Raw genomic sequence first — 24,279 nt, forward strand, 5'->3', positions numbered from 1 at the left:
TAAACATCGGGTTACTAAGCGCAGGGCCGCGCTTAGTAACCCGATGTTTACCCTGGTTACCATCGCTAAAGTAAAAAAAACAAACGCTACATACTTACCTACCGCTGTCTGTCCTCGGCGCTCTGCTTCTCTGCTCTGGCTGTGAGCGCCGGGCAGCCGGAAAGCAGAGTGGTGACGTCACCGCTCTGCTTTCCGGCCGCTGTGCTCACAGCCAGAGCAGAGAAGCAGAGCGCCGAGGACAGACAGCGGTAGGTAAGTATGTAGCGTTTGTTTTTTTTACTTTAATGATGGTAACCAGGGTAAACATCGGGTTACTAAGCGCGGCCCTGCGCTTAGTAACCCGATGTTTACCCTGGTTACCAGCGAAGACATTGCTGAATCGGTGTCACACACGCCGATTCAGCGATGTCTGCGGGGAGTCCAGCGACGAAACAAAGTTCTGGACTTTCTTCCCCGACCAGCGACAGCACAGCAGGGGCCTGATCGCTGCTGCCTGTCACACTGGACGATATCGCTAGCCAGGACGCTGCAACGTCACCGATCGCTAGCGATATCGTCTAGTGTGACGGTACCTTTAATCATTTATTTTTCTCACTGATTGGTAGATTTGTGATAATTTTCCTGGATGATATATTGAGTGACTCACATACTCTGGAGGAGCATGGTGAGCATGTCAGACAGGTTCTCCAGATTCTACGTGACAACTATGTATTTGCTACATCAGAGACAGTTTTGGTCAACAACCCCCAGAGCCCTTCCTCCCGACTTCCCAGCCCTCCACCTCCAAAACCAACTTCTCCACCATTACAGAAGATCAACTCTCCACTCTACTCTCAAGAACACATCTCACCACCTGTGCTCTTGACCCGATCCCATCCCACTTCATCCCAAACCTCACCACAGTCTTCATCCCAACTCTAACCCATCTCTTCAACCTATCACTAACAACTGGTGTTTTCCCCTCAAGCTTTAAACATGCCTCCATCACACCTATCCTCAAAAAGCCCACTCTTGACCCATCCTCTGTATCTAGCTATCGCCCTATATCACTTCTCCCCTATGCCTCCAAGCTACTGGAACAACACATCTACCTTCAACTGTCCTCCCATCTCTCTTCTTGCTCCCTCTTTGACCGCTTACAATCTGGCTTCCGGTCACACCACTCCACTGAAACTGCCATTAATAAGGTCACCAATGACCTCTTAACCGCCAAGAGCAAGCGACACTACTCTGACATCCTCCTCCTGGACCTGTTGGCTGCCCAAAGGCACAGTGGACTATTCCCTATTATTACAGACCCTCTCATCCCTTGGCATCACAGACTTGGCCCTATCCTGGATCTCATCATACCTAACAGACCTGACATTCAGCGTCTCCCACTCACACACCACCTCCTCACCTCGCCCCTATCTGTCGAAGTCCCACAAGGTTCAGTCCTAGGGCCCCAGCTCTTCTCCATTTACATCTTTGGCCTGGGACAGCTCATAGAATCTCATGGCTTTCAGTATCATCTCTATGCTGATGATACACAGATCTACATCTCTGGACCAGATATCACCTCCCTTCTAACCAGAATCCCTCAATGTCTGTCCACTATTTCATCCTTCTTCTCCGCCAGATTTCTGAAACTTAACATGGACAAAACAGAATTCATCATCTTTCCCCCATCTCACGTGACCCCCCCAATGAACCTATCTATTACAGTAAATGGCTGCCCACTCTCCCCAGTCCCACAAGCTCGCTGCCTCGGGGGATAATCCTTGCTGCTGATCTCTCCTTCAAACCACATATCCAAACCCTTTCCACTTCCTGCTGACTTCAACTCAAAAATATTTCACGAATCCGTTCATTCCTCAACCAAGAATCTGCAAAAACCCTAGTCCATGCCCTCATCATCTCTCGCCTTGACTACTGCAACCTCCTGCTCTATGGCCTCCCCTTGAACACTCTTGCACCCCTCCAATCTATTCTAAACTCTGCTGCCCAACTAATCCACCTGTCCTCTCGCTATTCCCCAGCTTCTCCCCTCTGTCAATCCCTTCACTGGCTCCCCATTGCCCAGAGACTCCAGTACAAAACCCTAACCATGACATAGAAAGAAAGCCATCCACAACCTGTCTCCTCCATACATCTGTGACCTCATCTCCCGGTACTTTCCTGCACGCAACCTCCGATCCTCACAAGATCTCCTTCTCTATTCCCCTCTTATCTTCTCTTCCCACAATCGCATACAAGATTTCTCTCGCGCATCACCCCTACTCTGGAACTCTCTACCACAACATATCAAACTCTCACCTACCAGCGAAACCTTCAAAAAGAGCCTGAAGACTCACCTCTTCCGAAAAGCCTATAACCTGCAGTAACCACCGATTGACCAAACCGCTGCATGACCAGCTCTACCCTCGCCTACTGTATTCTCACCCATCCCTTGTAGATTGTGAGCCTTCATGGGCAGGCTCCTCTCTCCTCCTGTACCAGTTATGACTTGTATTGTTTAAGATTATTGTACTTGTTTTTATTATGTATACCCCTCCTTACATGTAAAGCGCCATGGAATAAATGGCGCTATAACAATAAATAATAATAATAATAATAATAATAACCTGGAGAAATGGCAATTTGTGGTACAGCAGGTCCAGTTCTCAGGACATTTGGCTTCTGCACTGGGGTTTCAGATGGACCCCGTTAAGGTCCAAGCAGTCCTTGATTGCTTTTATCCAAGTAACCTGAGAGCGTTACAGAGGTTTCTTGTAGTCGAGATACTGAGGAACAAACAAGCGAAAAATGAAAAAACACAAAAGAGAATGAAGCAAAAAGCAAAACATTGATCATTTCACACAAAACTCCAAAAATGGGCCAGACAAAAGTATTGGCACCCTCAGCCGAATACTTGGTTGCACAACCTTTAGCCAAAATAACTGCAACCAACCTCTTCCGGTAACCATCAATGAGTTTCTTAAAATGCTCTGCTGGAATTTTAGACCATTCTTCTTTGGCAAACTGCTCCAGGTCCCTGATATTTGAAGGGTGCCTTCTCCAAACTGCCATTTTTAGATCTCTCCACAGGTGTTCTATGGGATTCAGGTCTGGACTCATTGCTGGCCACCTTAGAAGTTTCCAGTGCTTTCTCTCAAACCATTTTCTAGTGCTTTTTGAAGTGTGTTTTGGGTCATTGTCCTGCTGGAAGACCCATGACCTCTGCGGGAGACCCAGCTTTCTCACACTGGGCCCTACATTATGCTGCAAAATTTGTTGGTAGTCTTCAGACTTCATAATGCCATGCACATGGTCAAGCAGTCCAGTGCCAGAGGCAGCAAAGCAACCCCAAAACATTAGGGAACCTCCGCCATGTTTGACTGTAGGGACCGTGTTCTTTTCTTTGAATGCCTCTTTTTTTCTCCTGTAAACTCTATGTTGATACCTTTGCCCAAAAAGCTCTACTTTTGTCTCATCTGACGAGAGAACATTCTTCCAAAACGTTTTAGGCTTTTTCAGGTAAGTTTTGGCAAACTCCAGCCTGGCTTTTTTATGTCTCGGGGTAAGAAGTGGGGTCTTCCTGGGTCTCCTACCATACAGTCCCTTTTCATTCAGACACCGGCAGATAGTACGGGTTGACACTGTTGTACCCTCGGACTGCAGGGCAGCTTGAACTTGTTTGGATGTTAGTCGAGGTTCTTTATCCAACATCCGCACAATCTTGCGTTGAAATCTCTTGTCAATTTTTCTTTTCCGTCCACATCTAGGGAGGTTAGCCACAGTGCCATGGGCTTTAAACTTCTTGATGAAACTGCGCACAGTAGGCACAGGAACATTCAGGTCTTTGGAGATGGACTTGTAGCCTTGAGATTGCTCATGCTTCCTCACAATTTGGTTTCTCAAGTCCTCAGACAGTTCTTTGGTTTTCTTTCTTTTCTCCATGCTCAATGTGGTACACACAAGGACACAGGACAGAGGTTGAGTCAACTTTAATTCATGTCAACTGGCTGCAAGTGTGATTTAGTTATTGCCAACACCTGTTAGGTGCCACAGGTAAGTTACAGGTGCTGTTAATTACACAAATTAGAGAAGCATCACATGATTTTTCGAACAGTGACAATACTTTTGTCCACCCCCTTTTTATATTTGGTGTGGAATTATATCCAATTTGGCTTTAGGACAATTCTTTTTGTGTTTTTTCATTTGAGACAAATTAAATGAAGATAATAATACCAAAGAATTTGTGTTTGCAATCATTTTCAGGAAAAAACTGAGTATTATCTGACAGAATTGCAGGGGTGTCAATACTTTTGGCCACAACTGTAGATGGAAGATAGTAAACCCAGCACTCAACTTAAGTATATATTGCAGCAAGGTTTATTGTAGTATGAACAATAAAATGTTTCGGTCCGTGGTGACATAGTTACATAATGTTCAATAGCAAAAGTAGACAGTAGATAAGTAGTGCCGTTTGTATAAGGCAAGTATGGGGCTTCAAGCTCAATGCAGATCGCTATAGGAGAGAATAAATGGTATTAGTACCTGGAGCAAACGTGCTCCCTGACGCGGAGTCCACCACTCGTCCCTGACTTCTGCTATTGAACATTATGTAACTGATGAAGGTCACTCACCACGGACCAACATGGCTACGGCATTACAGTGCATGGCAGTCAATCCCTGCATGTTTATTGGTCTCTAAAGAGCGCCAAACATGCAGCGTGAGGACCCGAACTCCTGTTGAGCAACCCCGGAAATGCTCGGTGCTCGCCCAGTACAGCGATGCTCGGGCCAGTAATGAGCATTACCGAGTATGCTTGCTCATCACTAGTGTAGTTCGTTCCCCCAGTTTTTTCGTTGTCTCTGGCATCCAGAGTGCTCCTCCAATGGATCCTCCATTCTGTAGCCTGAGTGATCAGCCGACGCTCTTTGTATCGCATTATTCACCTCATCATCACCTCCCTCATTTTCACTTACTCCCATTCACTACACATTCTATCAGCTTCCACCATAGTAGCTTCACCCCGATACATGCTCACTAGGTTTATGACTCCTGTCACCAGAACAGCCGTGACCAGGAACCAACACGCGCTCTTCGAATAGACAGCCGTCACATACAAGATTCAATCACATTCTTGTGTTGTCAGCACTTCCATTTCTCACTATGTAACACCGCAGGCTGACATTCATTCTTATTACTTATTAACCATTGGGTTACGGATTTGTCTTCTGGTTCTATGGATTCTTTTCCAATAATCCTATTTTTTCAGTCCAATGCAGATCCATCAAGTTCACTAGTGGTCAGTAGCGTAACTACCGGGGTGGCAGAAGGGGCCATCGCCCCGGGCCCGGAGCTCAGAAGGGGCCCACTCGGAGCTACGTTACTGTAACTGTATCGGCACGTGCAGCGCGCCGATACAGTTACCTTCTGCAGCAGGGCAGGGAGAATCAATCTCCCTGCTCTGGCGCCTGCTATGGGGCCCCTGAACAGGCCGGGGGGCCTGGTGCCAGTAGTGGGCCACCCGCCCATCACCACTCTGATGAGAGAAGGAGCGCTGCACTCCTTATCCCATCATCCCCTTGTCAGCGTCTGGCATCACCGATGCCGACAGTGGGCGCGATGACGTCACCACCACGCTGTCAGAAGATGAGCGGGAGGTCGGAGCACTGCTGGAACAAGGTGAGTATTTTTTTATAGGGGCTGCTTTATACTTCAGGATCAGCCTATGGGGGGCTGCCTTATACTTCAGGATCTGCCTATAGGGGGGCTGCCTTATACTTGAGGATCTGCCTATGGGGTGCTGCCTTATACTTGAGGATCTGCCTATGGGGTGCTGCCTTTTACTAGTCTGCCTATGGGGTGCTGCCTTTTAGTAGAGTCTGCCTATGGGGGCTGCCTTATACTACAGGGTCTGCCTATATGGGTGCTGCCTTACACTTAAGAACCTGCCTATGGGATGCTGCCTTATTCTACAGGGCCTGCCTATGGGGTGCTGTCTTATACTACCGAGTCTACCTATGGGGTGCTGTCTATACTACAGGGTCTGCCTATGGGGGTGCTGTCTTGTGCTATAAAGTCTGCCTATGGGTGCTGCCTTGTACTATAGAGTAGGCCTATGTGGAGTGCATTATAGTATATGGAGTCCTATGGGGAGTGCATTATACTATATGGAGGCCTATGGTGAGTGCATTATACTATATTTAGGATGATCTGGTGCATTATACTATAGGGAGGTCATCTAGTAGGCCATCATACAATGTGGAGATTACAGTGAAGGGGCCATCATACAGTGTTGGAGCCATCAAACAGTTTGGGGGCTACTAAGGGGTCAGTATACTGTGTGGATGGTACTATAGAGTGAGGGGGCATTATTCTGTATAGGGGAGCTGTACAGGGGGGGCAGACTCAGGACATTATTAAATGTAAAGTGGGCACTTCTTGTTATAGGGGATCTCAGGTTACTGTGACTATCAAAGGGGCACACATGGCAATATTTACTTTCTAGGGAGCAAAATGTGGGCACTGTTTTCTAGGGCACTTGAACCCGGCATTACTATATTATAGAGGGGTGCTTTAGAATTTAGAAACCACTGTATGTTAGAAGAACTGTGCAGCAGGTGCAGTAATAGGAACACATACGGCAGCAACAGCTCAGTATTGGGGTATCAGGTGAAGTAATAGGGACACATACGGCAGCAGAGGCTCAGTATTGGGGTATCAGGGGCAGTAATAGGGACACATACGGCAGGAGCGGCTCAGTATTGGGGTATCAGGGGCAGTAATAGGGACACATATGGCAGCACTGGCTCAGTATTGGGGTATCAGGTGCAGTAATAGGGACACATACGGCAGCACCGGCTCAGTATTGGGGTATGAGGTGCAGTAATAGGGACACATACGGCAGCAGCGGCTCAGTATTGGGGTATCAGGTGCAGTAATAGGGACACATACGGCAGCAGCGGCTCAGTATTGGGGTATCAGGTGCAGTAATAGGGACACATACGGCAGCAGCGGCTCAGTATTGGGGTATCAGGGGCAGTAATAGGGACACATACGGCAGCAGCGGCTCAGTATTGGGATATCAGGTGGAGTAATAGGGACACATACGGCAGCAGCGGCTCAGTATTGGGGTATCAGGGGCAGTAATAGAGACACATACGGCAGCAGAGGCTCGGTATTGGGGTATCAGGTGCAGTAATAGCGACACATATGGCAGCAGCGGCTCAGTATTGGGGTATCAGGTGCAGTAATAGGGACACATACGGCAGCAGCGGCTCAGTATTGTGGTATCAGGTGCAGTAATAGGGACATACAGCAGCAGCAGCTCAGTATTGGGGTATCAGGGGCAGTAATAGGGACACATACAGCAGCAGTGGCTCAGTATTGGGATATCAGGTGCTGTAATAGGGACACATGTGGCAGCAGCGGCTCAGTATTGGGGTATCAGGTGCTGTATTAGGGACACATACGGCAGCAGCGGCTCAGTAGTGGGATATCAGGTGCTGTAATAGGGACACATACGGCAGCAGCGGCTCAATATTGGGGTATCAGATGCAGTGATAGGGACACATACGGCAGCAGCGGCTCAGTATTGGGGTATCAGGGGCAGTAATAGGGACACATATGGCAGCAGCGGCTCAGTATTGGGGTATCAGGTGCAGTAATAGGGACACATACAGCAGCAGTGGCTCAGTATTGGGGTATCAGGGGCAGTAATAGGGACACAAATGGCAGCAGCGGCTCAGTATTGGGGTATCAGGTGCAGTAATAGGGACACATACGGCAGCAGCGGCTCAGTATTGGGGTATCAGGGGCAGTAATAAGGACACATACGGCAGCAGAGGCTCAGTATTGGGGTATCAGTAGGATGAGGAGTTTGTGCAGGTTGGGAATAGATGGTGATGGGGCTGGAATATGAGAAGTGAAATGTGTCTTTGTTGTATTCTCTGCAGACGAATCCTGGCTGGAAGAAGTTGTCATGTCGGTCTGGGCCAGATGGAAAAGATGGGAAAAGTATATGGCGGTAATATCAATATTGGTCTTTATATAGAGATTATCTTCAGTAATAGCGCGGTCATCTGCTGAGGTTCTCCTCCACTATTAGGGGGCGTCACCAAGTTGTAATCAAGGTTACCTGGTTTGGGGACCCACTCAGAAGCTTTGCCCCCCCTGAACCAAAATCCTAGCTATGCCTCTGCTAATGGTGCACAGCTTCACACTGCTATACCTGTGACTTCAGAACCTTCCAGAACACCAGTTCACATATCATATATAGGAAACTACTGACACAACTTAATAACACCATTTATAAATGATTTATTTACTGGCAGGAACTTTCTCATTCACATCACATACATGTTTATTCATTCTTTTAGGTGACCTCACTTCATTCATAAGCACTTTTTAATATAATTAATGTATGTAAATGTTTTTAGTTGATTCATGAACCATAATTTATCTTTGACGAACTTTCTCATGATCTTTGACATATCATGCTTTGTTTGGCTTTTTTTCTTCAAACAGAAACTGCATATAAACGTTCCAAGCTTGACATGTTCATCCGCTATCAGGTTTCTCCTGAGGAAGAGGTCCTGCGTGACTCTGAAATGCGTTGACTGTGAAAACCTATTTGAATAAATGTTTTTAAGGAAATCTCCATATCTGACAGTCTTCATCAGCAGTGCAGGTACAGACACATTATACCCGGATCAGCTCTTCTGCTCGGTCTTTGGCCCCGTGTCCGGCAGCAGCTGATTTATGCATTGAACATGTTGCTGAGGTGCCGCTCTATCAGGTGAGTGTAATACTCCTCTATTTTCATTATATTTTGTTATCAGATAAGACCCTATTTTTCACTTGTTTGATCCTCAGTATCTCGACTTCAAGAAATCTCTGTCAGGCCATGTGCACACGTTCAGTATTTTTCGCGTTTTTTTCACGTTTTTTCGCTATAAAAACGCAAAAAAAACGCTTACATATGCCTCCTATTACTTATAGTGTATTACGCATTTCTTGTGCAAATGTTGCATTTTTTTCCGCGAAAAAAAATCGCATTGCGGAAAAAAAAAGCAACATGTTCATTAAATTTGCGGAATTGCGGGGATTCCGCACACCTAGGAATGCATTGATCTGCTGTGCACACCATGCGGGAAGTAAGCAGATTATCTGCGGTTGGTACCCAGGGTGGAGGAGAGGAGACTCTCCTCCACGGACTGGGCACCATATAATTGGTAAAAAAAAAAAGAATTAAAATAAAAAATAGTGATATCCTCACCTTCGATGGCCCCGGAGTCTTCCCACCTCTCAGCGGTGCACGCTGCCGCTTCCGTTCCTATAGATGCTCTGTGTGAAGGACCTGCGATGACGTCTCCGTCTTGTGGTTGGTCGTGTGACCGCTCATGTCACCGCAACGTCATCGAAGGTCCTGCACACACACCATCTATAGGAACAGACGCCGCTGAGGAGATCGGCTGTCTGCAGGTAAGTATAACCATTTTTTTTACTTTTTGTAATTATTTTTAAACATTTTATCTTTTACTATTGATGCTGCACAGGCCAAATCTATAGTAAAATGTTGGTGACACTTGTCAAACACTATGTTTGACAAGTGTGACCAACCTGTCAGTCAGTTTTCCAAGCGATGCTACAGATCGCTTGGAAAACTTTAGCATTCTGCAAGCTAATTTCACTTGCAAAATGCTGGAAAAAACGCAAAGAAACCGGTAAAAAAAAAACAAAAAAAACTGTAAAAAAACGCAAAAAAAAAAATGCGGATTTCTTGCAGAAAATTTCCGGTTTTCTTCAGGAAATTTCTGCAAGAAATCCTGACGTGTGCACATACCCTCACGTTTTCAGGTTACTTGGTTAGAAGCCATCAAGGACTGTTTGGACCTTAATGAGGTCCATCTGAAACCCCAATCCAGAAGCCAAATGTCCTGAGAACTGGACCTGCGGTACCACAAATTGCCATTTCTCCAGGTCAGCAAATAAATAGTTGTCACGTAGAACCTGGAGAACCTGTCTGACATGCTCACCATGCTCCTCCAGAGTACGTGAGGAACTCAATATATCATCCAGGAAAATTACCACAAATCTACCAATCAGGGAGAAAAATATAATTAATCACATTTTCAAAGACTGGAAGCATTGGTTACCCCGAATGGCAGCATCAAATGTTCAATCTGATAATTGTGCCAGTACTGAGGGCGAATAACGGCGGAAATGTCGCTGACTGAGGAGAAGTTTCCATGTAGCGTCTTCACTGCGGATCACGTGACCCCTGACTCCTCCCTCCTGTGACCTCATCACAGGGCCTGTGCGCACAGAGCAGCCATATATGTGGAGTGCGGCTCTGCAGGTGGAGGTATGTGGAGATTCCCCATTACTGAGCGCGCGGGACATTAACCCCTTCTGCACTGAGACTCTTTTGGGGTTGTTGTAGCCACTTTATAAGAATCATAACGTTGTTGTTCTGTTTCCTGTAATAGATACATACGAGCCAACTATGGAGGACAGGAAGTGAGGGAGCGGATTGTTCTCCTAGTACAGGGCCCCTTTCTTGGCTCCACACAGTGTAATGCCCCCATTATGCCCCACACCCAGCTGCCTCGGGCACTTTACCATGAGCTGGTGCCTCAGATTCTTCCCCGCACCCCTTTCCTTTGTTTGGCGCCAAATCTGTTCTGCTTTGGGGCTCCGGCCTTTATAATATCAGTAACTGCGTCATCAAGGTCTCCTGACCAGGTGCACCCTCTAGACTTTTCCCTCCGGAAACCCTCCCTCTTCCCATTGATGTCACATGGTCCCGTCTGGACGGCAGATAGCAGTCTTTTTGTACAGATGCAGCTCAGCCCTGAGGAGTCTTTTTTATGACTCTCCTTTTTACACCCCTTATGTAATATATATGATGGCGCTCACATGGTATAATGTTTCCACAGTACTGGCATCTCTCGTAAAAAAGGTATTTTCACACTACCACCATACCCCCACACAGTATAATGTTCTCACAGTACCGCCATACCCCCACACACAGTATAATGTTCCTACAGTACCGCCATACCCCCCACACAGTATAGTGTTCCTACAGTACCGCCATCCCACCACACACAGTATAATGTGCTGTGACAAAACACTCTGGGATCGCCTTTGCTGGGGTCAAAGGACACGTGGTTTGTGCATTGAATCTGAGGCGTACAGCAGGTTTCTGAGCAGGCTGACCTCAGGTCAGATTTATTAACGTGAAAGCAACACAAAAAAACAAAACATAAAAATAAATCCTAGCCTGTCCGGCACTAACTAAACAAATACGTTGCTATCTCAACAACTGGGGGGGCTTCTCCCACCCAGCTAACATCACACAGATCTTTGAGCAGAGCTCTTCACTCACGTTTGTCTCACACAGGCAGGCAATCTGTGTGCCCCAGGCAGACACTGGAAACACCCAGCTGGTAATCTTTTATTCCTGCAATCATTAACCCATTAGCACCCTGAAGATACTGAGTGGCCTAATTCACATAGGACAAACACCTGGGCGAGATATACCTGCCTCCATCTACCACACCAGCATGAGTCTTACATATCCCCCCCCCTTGCTCAGACCACTCCGGTCGAGCAAGAACACTTTTGAAACAGTGCACTCGGGATAGGGCATCGGCGTTCCCCATCTGCACCCCAGGTCGGTGCTCCACCGTAAAAGAGTAAGCCTGCAGGGCAAGGAACCACCGGGTTACCCGACTATTACGGTCCTTGTGGAGGTGCATCCACTTGAGAGGGGCATGGTCGGTGACCAGCCTAAACTTCCTACCAGCCAGGTAATACTTGAGGGAGTCGAGAGCCCATTTAATGGCTAGGCACTCTTTTTCAACCACCGCATATCTCTGCTCATGTACATTCAGTTTCCGACTGAGATAGAGGACCGGGTGTTCGACTCCGTCCCTCACCTGGGAAAGTACAGCTCCGACACCAGTATCAGAGGCATCAGTTTGTACCACAAACTCGCTGCTGAAATCAGGAGTCACTAGTACGGGCTGAGAGCACAAAGCCCGTTTCAGGCTGTGGAAGGCCTCTTCAGCAGCTGAGGTCCATTTTACCATGACGGAACCCTTCCCCTTGGTAAGATTCGTCAAGGGAGTAGCCATGGCTGCAAAATTGGGTATGAACCGGCGATAATAGCCGGCAATCCCCAGGAAAGCCTGCACTTGTTTCTTGTTCACTGGTTGTGGCCAGCCCTGAATTGCCTGTATTTTGTCGATCTGGGGTTTAACCACTCCTCGGCCAATCACGTAGCCCAAGTATCGGGCTTCTTCAAGCCCGATGTGGCATTTCTTGGGGTTTGCCGTTAAACCTGCATCTCGCAGGTCATCAATCACCGCTTGTACCTTCTGGAGATGAGTTTCCCAGTCCATGCTGTAAATTACGATGTCATCCAGGTAGGCAGAAGCGTACTGTCTGTGAGGCCTCAAGACTCGATCCATCAATCTCTGGAACGTTGCGGGAGCTCCGTGAAGTCCAAACGGCATATAGACATACTGGAACAGACCTTCCGGTGTAGCAAATGCCGTCTTCTCTCTGGCCGCCTCGGCCAGAGGAATCTGCCAGTACCCCTTTGTTAAATCCAGGGTCGTAATGTATCAGGCTTTACCAAGCCGGTCGATCAACTCATCGACCCGGGGCATAGGGTACGCATCAAATTTAGAAACTGCATTCAGTTTCCTAAAGTCATTACAAAACCGGATGGAGCCATCCGGTTTAGGTATCAACACAATTGGACTGGACCAGGCGCTGTGTGACTCCTCAATGACTCCTAAGTCCAACATTGCCATCACTTCCCGGGAGACGGCTTCACGGCGGGCTTCCGGAATCCGGTAGGGCTTCACATGAACAGTGACGCCAGGCTCTGTGACAATCTCATGTTTCACCAACTTAGTCCGGCCAGGTTTTTCGGAGAAAAACTGTCGGTTCTGTAACAAAAATTGCTTAACCTCAGATTTTTGTCGTTCTGAGAGAGTCTCAGCAACCTGCACCTCTGGTACAGTAGGTGAACAAACCGGACGGGGCAGATCCGCCGTTAGGGCAGAGCGGTCTTTCCAGGATTTTATCAGATTCACATGATAAATCTGTTCCGGTTTTCTCTTACCCGGCTGGTACACTTTATAGTTCACTTCACCAACTCTTTCTCGGACCTCAAATGGGCCCTGCCATTTCGCCAGGAATTTACTATCCACCGTAGGGATTAGGACCAACACCCTATCGCCGCGTGCAAATGTACGGACCTTAGCGCCTCTATCATAACTTTGCCTCTGGGCTCCCTGGGCCTGTAACATATGGTCCCTAACAATGGGCATGACAGCGGCAATACGATCCTGCATTTGTGTTACATGGTCGATCACCGTTTTAAAGGGAGTGACTTGACCTTCCCAGGTTTCTTTTGCGACGTCCAGCAGTCCCCGGGGACGACGGGCGTACAACAGTTCGAAAGGCGAAAACCCTGTGGAAGACTGGGGAACTTCCCTAATGGCAAACAGCAAATAGGGTAACAAGTAATCCCAGTTCTTCCCATCTTTGTCTATCGCCTTCCGGAGCATCTGTTTTAAGGTTTTGTTGAAGCGCTCAACCAGGCCATCTGTTTGAGGGTGATAGACAGACGTACGCAACGGGTCTATTTGTAAGAGCCTGCAGAGCTCCTTCATTACCCTCGACATAAAGGGAGTCCCCTGGTCAGTGAGTATCTGTTTTGGAATTCCCACCCGACTAAACACTTGTACCAATTCCTTGGCGATCGTCTTGGTAGCTGTGTTACGCAAAGGGACGGCTTCCGGGTAACGAGTGGCATAGTCCACGATGACGAGGATATGTTGGTGCCCACGTGCGGATCGGGGAAGGGGCCCAACCAAATCCATCCCAATTCTCTCAAAAGGGACCCCGATGATAGGAAGGGGTACCAAAGGGCTACGGAACTGAGATTTAGGGGCCGCGATTTGGCACTCTGGACAGGACTCACAATAGTTACGCACATCACAATGTATTCCAGGCCACACAAAACAATGCAATATCCTTTCTGTGGTTTTCTGTACCCCCAGATGTCCCCCCATTATATGTCCGTGGGCCAAATCCAGTACCTTCCGCCAATAAGGTTTGGGTACCACTAACCGTTGCACTGTGTCTTCCCCTTTTTTCTCTACCTGGTAGAGCAAATCATTTTCAAGAACCATATATGGGTACGCTAGCCTAGTGTCAGGTTCTACGGGTACCCCATCTATCATTTTTACATTTTTCCTAGCCGGAGTCAGGGTAGGATCTTTCATTTGCTCGCTGTGGAAGTCATCTACCTGGACTCCCAAATCTGGCAGGCAGGGTGCCGGATGGCTGTCTGCCTCCGCCTCTCGCTGAAGTTCCTCAGTTTCCTCTGTTTCCCCCGCCATGACGGAGAAGGGGTACTGAAGGTTAGATTCACTAACCTCCCCAGCAACATCTTCCTGTGGGGTCTCCTCTAGGGACTCGGGACCTCCAGATGGCATGGGAGAAGATTCACGGGTACAGCTACCGTGAAGGAGCAACTGATTCTCCCACAACTGCCAGAAATAGGGAAAATCCCTGCCCAGGATTACATCATGTAACAATGCGGGAACGAGTCCCACTTTGTGCTGCACTGACCCATAGGGAGTAGAAATCCATATGACTGCTGTTAAGTACGAGCGGGTGTCACCATGCACACACGTCACAGAAAACTTGTCAGACGGACCAGACGGAAGTGCCACTAGACTAGCTTTCACCAGAGTCACCACACTTCCAGAGTCTAGTAATGCCACAACATTTTTCCCATCAACAGATAATTCACACAGGTGTTTCACTGTATCATTTTGACCCGCATTCACACTCACTAGCTGTGTAACCAAAGACATGCGTTTTCTAGAGTCTATAACGTCGCACTGCATGGGTTCAGCGGTAACAGGACAGTTCGCAGAAACATGACCCTTCTCATGGCAGCGGAAACACCTAACAGGTCCCCTACTGAGACCACCGTCCAATACTCTTGGTCTCGGAGTGCGAGCAGTCCCGGACTCCTCCCCCACAGTTTTAAGCGATTTTCCTTCACCCGTGGTCCCTGGAACAGTCTTACCGGTTCCACGAGGAGGAGGCACAGACCGGGGTTTGGCGGTGTCGTCGGGAAGTCCTTCTGCCACGGAATAACGCTCGACCAACTCCACAAGTTGATCCGCTGTCGTGGGATTTCCTTGGCTTACCCACCTTTTCAGCGCTGGGGGTACTACTCTCAGGTACTTGTCCAGGACAACCCGCTGGATTATTTCGGGTATTGTCAGTACCTCGGGTTGCAGCCATTTCTTTGTCAAGTAGATCAGGTCGAACATCTGAGACCGCGCTGGTTTATCTTGCTGGTATGTCCACTGATGTACCCTCTGTGCACGGACAGCCGTCGTCACACCCAGCCGGGCCAGGATCTCAGCTTTCAGCTTCTCAAAGTCCTGAGCGACCTCCGGGTCCAAATCATGGTAAGCTTTTTGGGCCTTGCCGGAGAGAAACGGGGCAATCAAATCGGCCCATCGTGCCTTCGGCCACTTCTCTCTCAATGCCGTCCGCTCAAACGTTGTCAGGTATGCCTCATAGTAACATAGTAACATAGTTACATAGTTAGTAAGGCCGAAAAAAGACATTTGTCCATCCAGTTCAGCCTATATTCCATCATAATAAATACCCAGATCTACGTCCTTCTACAGAACCTAATAATTGTATGATACAATATTGTTCTGCTCCAGGAAGACATCCAGGCCTCTCTTGAACCCCTCGACTGAGTTCGCCATCACCACCTCCTCAGGCAAGCAATTCCAGATTCTCACTGCCCTAACAGTAAAGAATCCTCTTCTATGTTGGTGGAAAAACCTTCTCTCCTCCAGACGCAAAGAATGCCCCCTTGTGCCCGTCACCTTCCTTGGTATAAACAGATCCTCAGCGAGATATTTGCCTCGACGTCATCTTCTGCAGTCAGCTTTTGCCAGTATCGACTCACATGGATCCTTCTGGACTCTGCTTCCGGGTCAGCATCAGGCATGCTCACCAGGCGCTGCGCCACCTGTTGGAGAAGTTGGCGGTCTGCAACCGTCATGTCCAGTAACTCCTTCAGCTGTGCGGCCATCAAGCGATTAGCTTCGTGCTGTGCGGCAGTGGCCTGCTGCTGTACGGCAGTGGACTGTACTAAGGCTTTCACCACGTCTTCCATGCTGTCGCCTATGCCACGGTCTGCCCGCGTTCTCCACCACAATGTGACAAAACACTCTGGGATCGCCTTTGCTGGGGTCAAAGGACACGTGGTTTGTGCATTGAATCTGAGGCGTACAGCAGGTTTCTGAGCAGGCTGACCTCAGGTCAGATTTATTAACGTGAAAGCAACACAAAAAACAAAACATAAAAATAAATCCTAGCCTGTCCGGCACTAACTAAACAAATACGTTGCTATCTCAACAACTGGGGGGCTTCTCCCACCCAGCTAACATCACACAGATCTTTGAGCAGAGCTCTTCACTCACGTTTGTCTCACACAGGCAGGCAATCTGTGTGCCCCAGGCAGACACTGGAAACACCCAGCTGGTAATCTTTTATTCCTGCAATCATTAACCCATTAGCACCCTGAAGATACTGAGTGGCCTAATTCACATAGGACAAACACCTGGGCGAGATATACCTGCCTCCATCTACCACACCAGCATGAGTCTTACAGTGCTCATAGTACCGCCATACCCCCCACACAGTATAATGTTCTCATAGTACCACCATACCCCCACACACAGTATAATGTTCTCATAGTAACGCCATACCCCCACACACAGTATAATGTTCTCATAGTACCTCCATACCCCCCACACACAGTATAATGTTCTCATAGTACCGCCATACCCCCACACACAGTATAATCTTCTCTTAGTACCGCCACACCCCCACACACAGTATAATGTTCCTACAGTACCGCCATACCCCCACATACAGTATAATGTTCTCATAGTACCGCCATACCACCACACAGTATAATGTTCCTACAGTACCTCCATACCCCACACACAGTATAATCTTCTCATAGTACCTCCATCCCACCACACACAGTATAATGTTCTCATAGTACCGCCATACCCCCACACACAGTATAATCTTCTCATAGTACCTAGATCCCACCACACACAGTATAATGTTCCCACAGTACCGCCATACCCCCACACACAGTATAATGTTCTCACAGTACCGCTATACCCCCACACACGGTATAATGTTCCTACAGTACGTCCATCCCACCACACACAGTATAATGTTCTCACAGTACCGCTATACCCCCACACACGGTATAATGTTCCTACAGTACGTCCATCCCACCACACACAGTATAATGTTCTCACAGTACCGCCATACCCCCACACACAGTATAATGCTCCTACAGTACCTCCATCCCACCACACACAGTATAATGTTCTCACAGTACCGCCATACCCCCACACAGTATAATGTTCTCATACTACCGCCATACCCCCACACACAGTATAATGTTCTCATAGTACCGCCATACCCCCACACACAGTATAATGTTCTCATAGTACCGCCATATCCCCACACAGAGTATAAAGTTCCCACAGTCCCATCATTCCAACACACACAGTATTTTGTTCACAAATAGTGGCTTCCCACAGACGCAGGATAATGTTTCCACAGGACTGGCATCCTCCTCACACACAGTGTAAAGTCCCCACAGTTCTGCCATCCCCCCACTTTCTAATGTCCCCACAGTACTGCCCCCTACATGCACAATATGGTACCATCCACTTCACTGACTACTTCCGACCACCGACAATTAATATATACTCACTTAGCCTCATTCTTGGTGCAGATACTAATGAACCCAGGATCTATGAGATATTTACCATACGATAGTTGGATAGGCAGGACGGTATCATCCACAAAGGTAGCCCACTCGGTTGCTATGATGCCTATGAATTGACAGGGCTCGGTGGGGTGTGGTATTGGTCACCCTCTCCTTCCCATCATCACAATTTCAGCGATATCCACATTCCCATGACGGTGATACCGCTGAATAGATTAGTGGATCAGGGAGTGGAAAGCTCCTGATCCACCATTCAGCCTTCACTTCTGAGTCTGAGTCTGAGTGCACTGCAGGCACAATGACGTCACTACATCACACCTGTAGTACGGAGCCTCAGTACTCACACCGCACAGACCAGAGCAGCGCTCCTCAGGAACTGGGTTGGCTGAGTAGTGTGTGAGGTTTTTTCCCAAATATCAGTGTTGGCCTAGTGCATATTGATCTGTATGTATTGCAACAACTATTGTTTGTTTAATATGATGTGATTTATGTATCTGCATGCATATTGTTCACATGTCAACAAAGTTAAAAAAAAAAAGTCCTCATCTACAGACAGGATGTTCCTCCTCCCCCTTCCCTGTGAGCACAACATTTCTTGTGTGTAGCTGAAGCAAAAAGGACTCACAGCAGATCTCTCTCTCTCAGAAACCAGATTGATCCTGTTCTCATGTTGTAATGCTGGATGTTCTTGATTCTTAATAAATGAACATTCTCTGTTGCTCGTTGTGGAAATCACGCTGATTAACCCGCTGCTAACAGGTTATGGGCCCAGAAGTCAAAGCAATCCCAAACCTCCAGAGCACAGAGATAGAAAGACAACAGCAAACTGAGAAGAAGTAAAATGGCCGCCAGCAGCAACTCAACAAAGTTTACAGTGCCAAGCCTGAATAACCAGAACTACCAATCCTGGAAATTCAAGTTGAAGATGCTGCTGATAAGAGAAGGTACGTGGAAATACACTCAGGACCCTAAGCCTGACCCAGTACCACAGGAATGGCTAGAAATGGATCAGAAAGCACAGAGCACCATATCACTCAGTATAGAGGATGATCAGATTCTGCATGTGTGTAAGTGTGAATCTGCAAACTCTATCTAATGAGAAAGCTGTATCAGTCTAAGCTACACAATGACCAGGACATGCAGGACTACATTAGAAATATTCTGGAGACCGTAGAGCGCCTGCGGGGCATTGGGGAAGATATGAAGGACTTCCATGTAGCAGCACTATTACTTAGTGGTCTCCCAGAAAGCTATGACACACTTGCAACTGCACTACATGCACGCCCAGATGATGAGCTGAGATTGGAATACGTCAGAGGAAAGCTTGTAGATGAATATAAGAGAAAGGCAGAAAATGTGAGCAACAAGATATGTAACAAGGAAACTGTTTTACAAACACATGATGTGCCCACCAGCAGAAACCACCCTAAAGAGACACGTGAATGTTTTGTATGCAAGAAGCCAGGTCATCTAAAAGCTGAATGCAGAGTCTGGAAAGCTAAAATGAATCAGCTGAAAAAGCAAAACAGCCAACAGAGAGTTAAGAGTGCTGTATCTGGAAACAATGATTCGGCAAATACTGAAGCTGCATTCACATCAGTCAATGCATTTAAATCAAAGCATGCGTGGTGTATAGATTCTGGTGCAACCAGTCACATGACCAATGACAGAGACTTCTTTACTAAGCTTAACCAAAATAAGTCAGAGAAAGTGATAATGGCAAACGGTCAGTGCATGAACTCAGAAGGCATAGGAGATGGTTATATTGATTGTAACATCTCTGCAACACAAAGTAGAAGGATCCATGTAAAGGATGTACTGTATGTGCCTAGTCTTGAAAGTAATCTATTATCTGTGAAAAAGCTCACAAAACAAGGTAATGAAGTTACATTTAAGGAAGATAGCTGCATCATCTCAAAGGAGGGTCACACATTAGCAAAAGGAAAAATCAGAGATGAACTGTATCAGTTGAAATGTAAAGAGTGTGTATGCACAGCTAAGCAAGAACTGCACAAGAACTGTATTCATGTATGGCACAGGCGGCTTGCGCATAGAGACCCAGAAGCAATAAGAAAATTATTTCAAGAACAATTAGCTGATAATATTACAATTGATTCATGTAATCAGACAATGAGGTGTTCCAGCTGTATCAAAGGGAAAATGTCCAGAAAGGCCTTTCCTAAGAAAAGTACTACAAGAACAGATCAACCACTAGATTTAGTACACACAGATATCTGTGGTCCGATGCGTACTCAGACCCCTGGAAAGAAGAGATATTTTCTTACATTTATTGATGACAATTCAAGATATACAGTTGTCTATTTACTTCACAGCAAAAATGAAGTTCCAGAGAAACTTGGAATATATCTAGCTGAAGTACACAACAAGTTTGGAAGAATGCCAAAAACTTTACGTGCAGATAATGGAACTGAGTATACAAGTAATGAAACACAGAGCATTTTAAAGAAAAATGGAATCATATTTCAAACTACTGTACCATACAACCCTGAGCAAAATGGTGTAGCAGAAAGAAGGAACCGGACACTCTGTGAAAGCGCAAGGAGTATGTTATTTGATGCAAATTTGCCTACAATATATTGGGGCAAAGCTATTATGACGGCTTGTTATCTTCAGAACAGACTGCCAAGTAAAGCGATAGAGAAAACTCCATTTGAACAATGGAATGGTACAAAACCAAAACTACAACACATAAGGATTTTCGGAAGTAATGCATTTGCACATGTTCCCAAAGAAAAACGAACTAAGTGGGAATCTCATGCCAAGGAAGGCATCCTGGTAGGCTACAGTGAAACCCAGAAAGGTTATAGAATTTTACACCCAGAGACAAACAAGGTCACAATAAGTAAAGATGTGGTGTTTGATGAAAACTTCGTGTCACCCAAGTTTTATGACATTATACCAGTAGTCCAGATGAAGCAACAACAACAATCACAATTACAAGACAACGAAGAAAAGAATGTAGAAGTCTGGCTGGACTCTTCAACCACTGAAGGAACAACAAAAGGCCTAAGTGAACCGGAAATTAGACGGTCGTCAAGATCAAACAAAGGAATACCAGCTAAACGTTTATCCTACATTGTGAAAACACTGCCTGAGTCAGAACGACAGTCATGGGATGAAATGCAGAAACTAACCGGCCATGAAAGAACAAAGTGGATCAATGCCGCGAATGAAGAAATGAACTCGCTTCATAAACTTCAAACTTGGAAACTCACTGAGTTACCACAGGATAAAAAGGCAATTAAGTGCAAATGGGTATTTAAAACCAAATATGATTCTGAAAGTAAAGTCCACAGATTTAAAGTGAGATTGGTCGCAAAAGGATATTCTCAAAAATATGGCGAAGACTATGATGCTACTTTTTCCCCGGTCGCTAAGCAGACAACATTTAGAGCATTGTTGGCGGTAGCTGCAGTACAAAGTATGTTTGTCAGACATTTGGATATCAAAACTGCATTTTTAAACGGTGACATTGAGGAGGACTTATACATGACTCAACCTGAAGGTTATGTAAAGGTAGGTGAACAGAATCTTGTTTGCAAACTACAAAAATCTCTTTATGGTCTTAAGCAATCGGCGAGAGCATGGAACACTAAAATGAACAAAGTCTTGTTAGAAGAAGGATTTAAAAGAGGTCAAGCGGATCCATGCCTGTACACGAGATATACAGAAGGAAAATGGATGTATATTCTCTTATATGTGGACGATGTAATTGTAGTTCATCAAGAAGAAGCTGAAATTGGGAAAATTACTAAAATTTTGAACCAGCATTTTGAAACAAAAGACCTAGGAAATGTGACATATTATCTAGGAATCCACATAAAGAGAGAGGAAGATGGAAGTTTTCTTTTAAATCAAAGTGCAAAGATTAATTCAATTTTGGATCAGTTCGGAATGACGGAGGCCAAAGATGTATCAACGCCAATGGAATCATCCTACCTGAAACTGGAAGAAGATGACCTGTTGCCTAACAACGAGAAATATCAACAGGAAGTGGGGGCACTTCTATATATATCAACTATGACTCGACCCTGGCCACATATATCTCTAGAGCCGTAGTAGAAGATGAAGATGTCGTCCTCATCATGAAGTTATTTTTCATGTCGCGTGTGATGAATATCTCCTGCAGTATTGCTAATGCCGATTCCAGGGTCGGTAAATGAGATGAGAATTAGCGTTATGGAAGATGAGTCTATGAGAAATGTATTCAGCTGCCGACTCCGAGGAGGAAACTGCTTGTTGTCTGCGGCCTAAATATATAGGATTTATTAGTAGATGTAAAGAAGGAAACTAAATACTGTAAAATGATAAATCTCCTCATATGTTTCCCTTATTATCTCCAGTAATTGTATTATTACACAGGATTCTTATGATGTTACATCGGCTCATCTTCTCATTCAGGTCTCTGCAATATCGGATCCTCTCAGTGAAGATCTTCTACAAAAGAACATTTTCCTGATTTACCCATCAAAGATGGATGTGGATAGAGACAAGATGGCGGAGAGGATATTACACCTCACCCTAGAGATCCTCTTCCGGCTTACTGGAGAGGTGAGAGATTCTGATGACGTCACATTACATCATTCTTATCTATGGGAATAACAGATGGACAGAACTGGAGAGGTGAGGAAATGTCTGTAACATAGTAACATAGTAACATAGTTAGTAAGGCCGAAAAAAAGACATTTGTCCATCCAGTTCAGCCTATATTCCATCATAATATATCCCCAGATCTACGTCCTTCTACAGAACCTAATAATTGTATGATACAATATTGTTCTGCTCCAGGAAGACATCCAGGCCTCTCTTGAACCCCTCAACTGAGTTCGCCATCACCACCTCCTCAGGCAAGCAATTCCAGATTCTCACTGCCCTAACAGTAAAGAATCCTCTTCTATGTTGGTGGAAAAACCTTCTCTCCTCCAGACGCAAAGAATGCCCCCTTGTGCCCGTCACCTTCCTTGGTATAAACAGATCCTCAGCGAGATATTTGTATTGTCCCCTTATATACTTATACATGGTTATTAGATCGCCCCTCAGTCGTCTTTTTTCTAGACTAAATAATCCTAATTTCGCCAATCTACCTGAGTATTGTAGTTCTCCCATCCCCTTTATTAATTTTGTTGCCCTCCTTTGTACTCTCTCTAGTTCCATTATATCCTTCCTGAGCACCGGTGCCCAAAACTGGACACAGTACTCCATGTGCGGTCTAACTAGGGATTTGTACAGAGGCAGTATAATGCTCTCATCATGTGTATCCAGACCTCTTTTAATGCACCCCATAATCCTGTTTGCCTTGGCAGCTGCTGCTTGGCACTGGCTGCTCCAGGTAAGTTTATCATTAACTAGGATCCCCAAGTCCTTCTCCCTGTCAGATTTACCCAGTGGTTTCCCGTTCAGTGTGTAATGGTGATATTGATTCCTTCTTCCCATGTGTATAACCTTACATTTATCATTGTTAAACCTCATCTGCCACCTTTCAGCCCAAGTTTCCAACTTATCCAGATCCATCTGTAGCAGAATACTATCTTCTCTTGTATTAACTGCTTTACATAGTTTTGTATCATCTGCAAATATCGATATTTTACTGTGTAAACCTTCTACCAGATCATTAATGAATATGTTGAAGAGAACAGGTCCCAATACTGACCCCTGCGGTACCCCACTGGTCACAGCGACCCAGTTAGAGACTATACCATTTATAACCACCCTCTGCTTTCTATCACTAAGCCAGTTACTAACCCATTTACACACATTTTCCCCCAGACCAAGCATTCTCATTTTGTGTACCAACCTCTTGTGCGGCACAGTATCAAACGCTTTGGAAAAATCGAGAAATACCACGTCCAATGACTCACCGTGGTCCAGCCTATAGCTTACCTCTTCATAAAAACTGATTAGATTGGTTTGACAGGAGCGATTTCTCATAAAGCCATGCTGTTAAACAGTCATTCTCATTGAGATAATCCAGAATAACATCCCTCAGAAACCCTTCAAATATTTTACCAACAATAGAGGTTAGACTTACTGGCCTATAATTTCCAGGTTCACTTTTAGAGCCCTTTTTGAATATTGGCACCACATTTGCTATGCGCCAGTCCTGCGGAACAGACCCTGTCGCTATAGAGTCCCTAAAAATAAGAAATAATGGTTTATCTATTACATTACTTAGTTCTCTTAGTACTCGTGGGTGTATGCCATCCGGACCCGGAGATTTATCTATTTTAATCTTATTTAGCCGGTTTCGCACCTCTTCTTGGGTTAGATTGGTGACCCTTAATATAGGGTTTTCATTGTTTCTTGGGATTTCACCTAGCATTTCATTTTCCACCGTGAATACCGTGGAGAAGAAGGTGTTTAATATGTTAGCTTTTTCCTCGTCATCTACAACCATTCTTTCCTCACT

General features: G+C 46.0%; 1 protein-coding gene across 1 annotated transcript in view; it reads left to right on the top strand.

Annotated features, from left to right (window-relative positions):
* Positions 1 to 10,279: 10,279 nt before the first annotated feature.
* LOC138662874 (oocyte zinc finger protein XlCOF8.4-like) overlaps positions 10,280 to 24,279 on the top strand; it is a 38,484-nt gene continuing 24,484 nt past the window's right edge. The window contains exons 1-2 of the mRNA XM_069748865.1: positions 10,280 to 10,337; positions 22,275 to 22,424. Of these exons, the coding sequence (XP_069604966.1) occupies positions 10,311 to 10,337; positions 22,275 to 22,424 (177 nt within the window). The 5' untranslated portion in view covers positions 10,280 to 10,310. The remainder of the gene's footprint in view (positions 10,338 to 22,274; positions 22,425 to 24,279) is intronic.

The sequence above is a fragment of the Ranitomeya imitator genome, chromosome 2 (genome assembly GCF_032444005.1).
Source record: "Ranitomeya imitator isolate aRanImi1 chromosome 2, aRanImi1.pri, whole genome shotgun sequence".
Taxonomy (NCBI): domain Eukaryota; kingdom Metazoa; phylum Chordata; class Amphibia; order Anura; family Dendrobatidae; genus Ranitomeya; species Ranitomeya imitator.